At 37.2% G+C, this 8,363-nt stretch overlaps 1 protein-coding gene across 1 annotated transcript in view; it reads right to left on the reverse strand.

Annotated features, from left to right (window-relative positions):
* Positions 1-4,188: 4,188 nt before the first annotated feature.
* The window catches only part of LOC101979091 (vomeronasal type-2 receptor 116-like), a 17,011-nt gene continuing 12,836 nt past the window's right edge, over positions 4,189-8,363 (reverse strand). The window contains 3 exon segments of the mRNA XM_026778141.1: positions 4,189-4,682; positions 4,685-5,113; positions 6,388-6,499. Of these exon segments, the coding sequence (XP_026633942.1) occupies positions 4,189-4,682; positions 4,685-5,113; positions 6,388-6,499 (1,035 nt within the window).

Here is an 8,363-nt window from a genome sequence, read left to right on the forward strand (position 1 = left end):
ACCTCAAAAAAATTAGTACTCCTTCTATATTCAAATGATAAAATGGCTGAGAAATAAATGAAAACAACATCACCATTTACAATACCCACAAATAACATAAAATATCTTAGGGTAAAACTAACCAAACAAGTGAAAGATGTGTATGACAAGGACTTTAATTCTTTGAAGAAGAAATTTGTCAAAGATATAAGCAAAAAATTTCCCATGCACTTGGATAGGTAAGGACACAATAGTAAAAATGGCAATCCTACCAAAAACGCTCAACAAATTCAATGCAATCCCCATCAAAATCCTAGCACAAATCTTCAAAGACCTTGGAGAAAAATATTCAACTTCATATGAGAAAACAAAAACCAATAATAACCAAAACAGTCTTCTATAATGAAGGAACTTCTGCAGGCATTCCCATCCCTGACATCAAGCTTTATTATAGAGCTACAATAATAAAAACTGCTTGGTATTGGCATAAAATTAGACAGGTAGCCAGGCAGTGGTGGCGCACGCCTTTAATCCCAGCACTCGGGAGGCAGAGGCAGGCGGATCTCTGTGAGTTTGAGACCAGCCTGGTCTACAGAGCTAGTTCCAGGACAGGCTCCAAAGCCACAGAGAAACCCTGTCTCGAAAAACAAAAAAAAAAAAAATTAGACAGGTAGACCAATGGAATTGAAACAAAGATCCTGACATTATTCCAAAAACCTATGAACATCTGATTTTTGACAAAGAAGCTAAAATTATACAATGGAAAAAAGTGTTGGAAGAAGAGGGAGGCCAGTTTTTGGTTCCAGGCTGCCCGGTTAGCTTAAACTCAAAATAATCACACAGAAACTTTATTAATCAAATCAATGCTTGGCCCATTAGCTCTATCTTTTCATTGACTAACTCATATTAATTTAACTCATTCTATTTATAAGTATATCATCACCTGGCTGTATCTTATTGGTAAAGTTACTAGCTTTCATCTCTGGTAGCTCTGTGCCTTTTATCTATCATCCTCATAAAGTTATATTTGAAATCATTTTCTTTTCTTGTTCTGGGTTAGCATGACGAAGTCTTGCTGTAATACTGAGTTTTGTTGTTACTATGTTGTTTGTTTAGGTATTTGGAGAAATTCTTGTATTGATCCCAGCAGTATCTTGGTATATTGTTCAATCCTTGGTGTAGCTGTCTGTGTCTTTGGGAACTTTTCTGTTCTGCTCTGTGCTATTGCTCTCTGTGTCTCAGGTAGACACTGAGTTCACTCTGGGCCCTGCTCTCTTATTCTACTCTGTGCAATCACAGTTTGTGCTTCACATTTCCTCTATTCATCCTCTCTGTGTAAAAGCAGGCTGTGTTTCAGAGATTGTGGTTGGGTGATAGGAAGGTTTGGGGGTTTAGTGGGACTTGTAGCATTCATGGTCCGATGGATGGTTTGGGGTGTTGAAACAGCCTGCCCGCAGGAATCTTGACTGCTGGCTCGCTAGAGAAGCTGACACAAGTACAGAAGGAAAACTTTGTTTTTCAATGAAAGATAGAAAGGAGTGGATAAGATAACATAATGGGGTTTTGGGGAGGGGTATGGAAGAATAAAGGAATAAAGGCAGAAGAAGCCATAATCAGGAGATATTATGTGGAAAAATATTTGTAATGAAGGAAAAAGAAAACCAGTGTTCCATTTCAGTGTTTTGCAAAATTCAATTTTAAGAAGAACATTATCTCCACCCATTTTATCCTGAGTGAGGTAACCCAGACCTAAAAAGATGAACATGGGATGTACTCACTCATTACTAGTTTCTAGCCAAAAATAAAAAACATTGAGCCTATAATTTGTGATCCTAGAAAAGCTAAATTAAAAGGTGAACCCAAAGAGAAACATATAGTCATCCTCCTGTATATTGGAAGTAGACAAGTTTGCTGGGCAAAAATTGGGAGCTTGGGGGTGGGGTAGGATGGGGGTAAAAGGAAATGGGGATCAAAAAGTGAGAGGGGGAGGATGGGGAGAGTTTGGGGGAATTGGATGGTTGGGATAAAGGAAGGGTGGATATGGGAGCAGGGAAGTATATATCTTAATTAAGGAAGCCAATTTAGGGTTGTCAAAAGAGACTTGACTCTAGAGGTGTCCCCAGGTGTCCATAGAGACGTCCCCAGCTAGATATTTGGGCAGCTGAGGAGAGGCAGCCTGAAATGGCCCTATCCTATAGCCATACTGATGAATATCTTGCATTTCACCATAGAACCTTCATTTGGCGATGGATGGAGATAGAGACAGAGACCCACATTGGAGCACCGGACTGAGCTCTCAAGGTCCAAATGAGGAGCAGAAGGAGGAAGAACATGAGCAAGGAAGTCAGGTCGGCGAGGGGTGTACCCACCCTTTGAGACAGTGGGGCTGATCTATTGGAAGCTCACCAAGGCCAGCTGGACTGGGACTGGAAAAGCATGGGATAAACCGAACTCTCTGAACATGGCGGACAATGAGGGCTGACTGAGAAGCCAAGGACAATGGCACTGGGTTTTGATACTATTGTGTGAACTGGCTTTGTGGGAGCCTAGCCTGTTTGGATGCTCACCTTCCTATACCTGGATGGAGTGTGGGGACCTTGGACTTCCCACAGGGCAGGAACCCTGACTGTACTTTGGACTGAGAGGGAGGGGGAGAGGAGTGGGGGAAGGAGGATGGAAATGGGAGTTGGGGAGGAGGCAGAAATTTTTAATAATAAATAAATAAATGAGACACACACAATACAAAGAACATTATCTTGAATACAATCTGTACTCTCAATGAGGAATGTGTTTTATTATGTATAGCTAAGAAAGCACATTATAGGAGAGTGTGTGGTCTGTGTCTCTATGCTCAAAGATCACAATAAGACTGACAAATGAGAAAACAACCTCATGTAATAGACAAAAGCATGTGGTCACCACACTAACTTTACATCTTCACGGAACCTCTATTAAAGAATTTCAGTTTGTCAAAGTCTAAAGCTAACCATTGAAAGATATCTATCCATATGTTTAAGTGCATCTAGATAAGTATATATTTTTTATATTTTCTTCTGTGTTTTAAAAAGGAAGATAGTACAGCAATGAATTCAGTATATTTAATCAAAGATATACAATATTCAGTTTTATATTTTTCCATTCAAAACAACAAATGAGACATATACATTATAAAAGTCTCTATTAACATAATGTAACCAAAAGAATATAATTGTGTGGATATTTTATACATTGTTCTATACTATATCATGTACAATATGAGCATGTATTGTTAAATTGCATCATATTTAAATTCTCATGTTAATTTTTATTGGTATTATCTTATCTGTAAATAAAAGACTCATAAAATTAAAAAATTAATTTAATTTCAATTTGGTATATGTGTGCTCTTTGAGTCTGCTATTCTGTGCACATCTGTATGGAGGTGTTCTTGGAAGCCAGAGAGAGCAATGCTTTCATTGGAGCTATTATTATTGGAAAGTGTGAACTACAAGTTCTGAGGAATGGGAAGTGAACTCATCTCCTTGGAAAAAAACATACATGATGCCTGGCAGTGGTGGCGCATGCCTTTAATCCCAGCACTTGGGAAAGAGAGGCATTCAGATCTCTATGAGTTCCAGGCCAGCCGGGGCCACAGGAGCTAGTTCCAGGACAGGCTCCAAAGCTACAAAGAAACCCTGTCTCAAAAAACCACAAATAATAAGGAAAAAAACATACATGACTTTAAATGCTGAGACCACTTTCCAACTTTCTTAATATCTTTTATATTTATTTATGAAACATTTTTCTCTCCCTCTCCTAAATTCTACTCTTCTTACTCTCAGGATGCAAAAGGATTCTCTTTTATTTCCATAAGAGTGAGCAAATTTGTTTTACCATCTGAAAGCTTTATTTCTCTCTACTATAAGATTTCTCTGTTTTCATTTGCATTCAAAGTCCCTCATTGACTCAGATATCAATAGAGTTACTTAGAGTTTATGTCAAATCTTACTGTGAAATTGTGAAAGAAAGGAAAACATGTGCTAATGTTCAAGAACTGGATCTTATAAAGTAAGTGGCTGTGTGGATGATTATAGATGACAATGTACAGAAAAGTAGTATGCATGACACTGCTGTGTCTCATCATTAAAGAAATGATGAGAATCATTAGCCATTCATACAGTTTGTACTGTATTGTATTAGGTGGTTCTGTACCAATACTTTAGTTTTCAGTTACAATTTATGAAATGTGTGTTCAGGAAGATGTTTTCTCCTGAACTTTTGAAGAGAATTTTTCTCTGGTCTTAACAAAATTATGTAGCACTTGGGGATAAAAATGCATCCCAGTAGGCCTGCACTGGAAGCCAGGATGGACAAGACCTCCACAGCCACCATTATCTTGTCCTTGGTGCTGTGGTAGACAGAAAGGAATGTTATCCAGACACTACAAAACAACAGCATACTGAAGGTAAGCAACTTGGCTTCATTGAATGTGTCAGGGAGATTCCTAGCCAAGAAAGCAACAATGAAGCTCCCTAATGCAAGGGAGCCATGGTATCCCAGGACACAGTAGAATGCAGTAACTGAGCCCTTGTTGCACACAATGATGATTTGGCCATGCTCAGAATGCACATCTTTGTCAATAAAAGGAGTAGAAAATTGCAGCCAGATTGTACGGAGAATAATTTGTATGAGCTTACAGATGACAATGATATAGTTGGGGCACCAGAAATTAGAAAATACATCCTTCTTCCAGGGGTTGTTACTTTTAAAGCGAGCAACACAGTCACTGTTTTGGCCAACACAGTGGAAAGAGCCACAGAGAATACAACTCCAAATGTGATTTGTTGTAGAACACAGGTAGCTGAGTTGGGATGCCCAATGTAAAGCAAGGGACACAGGAAACAAAGGATGAGTGAAATTAGCAAGATGTAGCTGAGATTCTGGTTGTTGGCCTTCACAATGGGAGTGTTGTGATGCTTCACAAATATCCCAATAACCACAGCTGTGAATGCAGAGAAGAACAAGGCCATTAAGGTCAGAACCATCCCTAAGGTGTCTATGTAGTTCAGAAAGACCACAGCTTTTTTAATACACTGGTTCTGCTCTCTGTTAGCATACTCATCCTCTGGACACCTCACACAGTTATCCACATCTGCTGGAGACAGAAAAGCATGATTAGTATAGTGCACAACTTCTGCCATTTATTGACAGAATACTTCAATTAAGTGTGTTGAATTTCATTTTGATATCTGCATTATTTGCTGATGATGTAGTTGAGAGACACTGTTGCATAGCAATACTTCCATTTCATAATACTCATTGATTATCATTATAGGGAATGAAATAAAACAATATGTTGTCTATTTAACTATTTGTGTTGATGATACCACTTTTATGTTATCAGAAAGCACAGATATTTGCAGTACTTTCTGAATGCTATGATAAATTGACTGAAAGTATCTAGTTTACAGAGATTAAAATAATTAATCATTGTATTGTACAGAGTGTATTTTCATATAATTACAGAGATGCCTGCTGTCTTTCTGTCTGTTTTATGAATGCTTTCCCTGATATAGATAGAGACTGCATCTTCTATTGGGACAAGTTATGTGATACATTTTCTAGTATGAACTCACCAGCCCAAACACCCGGACATAGAAGAAACAGGACACAGAACCTGTAGCGACCCTTGGAGTCTGCACACAACATACTAAGATCAAGTTCACAACCAAAAGAAGATTGATTTGTCCAATAGGAAAATGGGTAGGGAAAAAGAATCACAGACAAGAGATAGAGTATGGATAGGGATAAGTCAAAAAGAGAGGAGGGAAGGGGTTTTGGTCAGGGAGTACATAGCACTGGCTCTGGTTAGAGGAGACAAGTGTGACCTGGATGAAAATAGAAGTTTATAAAGGTAAAAGGGGACCCCCTTTATAGGTCAAATAATTTAGTTTTGATTGGACAAGATAATTAAGACAGTCACAAAACACTATTTGCTAGCTGGACTTCAATACATTGATAGTTGGATGTTGATAGTGAGCCTTTGGAGGAATACATGACCAAATAAGGTATTAGAGCTAAGGGGCTAATTTTACGAATATACTAGCCATGCTAGTGTTCTGTTGATGTGAAGAGACAACATGACCACAGTTAGTCTTACAAAGAAAAACATTCAATTGGGTGACCTATAGTTTGGAGGTCCAAGTGTATCATTATCATCCTAGAACATGCTGGTATAGAGGCAGACATGGTACTGGAGAGGGAGTTCAGAATTCTATATCTTTGATTCATAGGCTACAGAAAGTAAATGGTCTCACTGTGAATGGCCTAAGCATATGAAACATCAAAATCTCCCTCTTCTATGACAAATTTCCTCCAAAAAGACCACATCTACTCCAAGAAGGCAATATCTCTTAAAAGGCCAATTACTATCACTGTTTAAACTATTATTCAAATATAATGTTCTAAGCAAGGCAAAGGGAATGGGAATAGGGGCAAGACTTGCGAGAGTCATGCTTTCCATTCTTAGGCTGGCAAAACCCTTCAGAATGAGTAAGTTAAATGTGTGTGTATATCGCCATGTGTGTGTACATGTAAAAGTAACAATAGAGCCCAAATATCAGTGTTATTTAATTTATATGGAGGAAGGAGGTAAGGATAATTTTTCCTTAAGCCATATAAGACACAGTAACTCTATCCTAAAGGTAGATACCTCTGTATATACTTAAGATTAAGAAGCCCTCCATCTTGATTCTGTAAAGTTTGGGAACAAATACCTTCCTACTTATTAACAGTTTATTCGAGACCAAGATTCTGAAAGTGTACTCTGGTGTGAAGTAGATATTGATATAAACCATGACTATGAAAACAGAAAATTGTTCAGGCATGAGTGATAGCACAGAAGGTTTGCTTTGAAGAATAGTACTGTATTCATAAGTTGTAGCCTCCTACCTGGAAAATTAAGGAAATGTGATTCCAATTGTTTTTACCCATTTGATAATTGCAAAAAGTGATGATGTGCTTCTAGATTTTAAGTATTTTTTATCAAAAAGATGAATTTATGAAAACATATAATTATTTTTAAGGGGCTAGGAATTTATCCAACTTATGTAGAGAATATACTGTTCTTCCACAATACCTGAGTTCAATTCCCAGCATCCATGTTATGTGTCTCATAATTGTATGTAATTCTAACTAAAGGGGCATTGTATGCCTCTCATGTGCACCTGCAATTGTGTATGCATAACCACCCATCTCACAAATAGACACATATTTGAAGGATTAATAAAATATTTTGTTTAATTTTGTTGTTTTTTTACTGTAATTTTACCCTTCATTCTTATATATCTTTATATTTACGACAATTTATTTACAGATTGTTTAATTAATTTGAAGTATGCTCTATTAGCAGGGGAATAGAGATCTGAACACAATCTCAATGAGTTGGCAACCACTTCCTACCACATGGGTCCAAGGATGAGCTTATCTTCAGCTTTTTAGCAAGAGATTTAACTTCTGAGTCATCTTACCACACATAAATACCCTTTATAAACTTTCATTATATAGAATGACAGGCAATAGGAAAGAAAACTATCTATCTGTTATTTTTATGTTAACAGCTCTAAACAATCTTTTAACTGATATGAGCTGTGTAGGAGATAGCACCATTTGAGTAACTGTGGCTACTTGCTTTCACAGGAAATGACTGAAATCCTCTACACTTTGATATTACTGTGTGCTGTATGTAAAAATGACGATTATAAGACTCTCTATTTTCTACATCATGTGTTAATACTTATTTCACTTCTATAGATTGCTAATCACATTGATCTTTGAAAAAAGTATCTTTGGTTATTGCTTGAAATCTTCTGTCTAGTAAATAACAGTCATTGAAAAATTTACATGGAATGATTTCCTCCCCTCATTAATCTTATAGAATACTTGAGTTTGGTTCCCAAGATCCACAAAATAGAGTTTAATGACTCTGATGTCCTAGTCTTTTCTCCATTGATTTCTGCAAATATACGTGGCTATAAAAATATAGTGACATATACAGACATGAAAATTAAAAGAAAATAAAAATTAGTAAAGATTCATGACGAATAAAATCTATATTGATCACTAATGAAGACCTTGTGTAGAATTTGTTCACAATGTTACATGACTGTTAAAACTGTTTCTGAGAAAAGGCCAGCTAATATAGACTTTAATGAATCAAAGATGTATGTTATGGTATGAAGCTCAATTAATAAAAGCTCAGCTTCAGAAACTGGAGTTCAACCTTAAGATCTGAAATGCAAAACAGCCAGCCACTGGCTCTTATTTCAACCTCACTCTGAAATGGCAATATTGCCTCCTGGAATCTCAGAAATTGGTGGTGTCTGAGAGCTGTCTCCTGCCCCCCC

This window comes from Microtus ochrogaster, unplaced genomic scaffold, assembly GCF_000317375.1.
Source record: "Microtus ochrogaster isolate Prairie Vole_2 unplaced genomic scaffold, MicOch1.0 UNK108, whole genome shotgun sequence".
NCBI classification, from domain to species: domain Eukaryota; kingdom Metazoa; phylum Chordata; class Mammalia; order Rodentia; family Cricetidae; genus Microtus; species Microtus ochrogaster.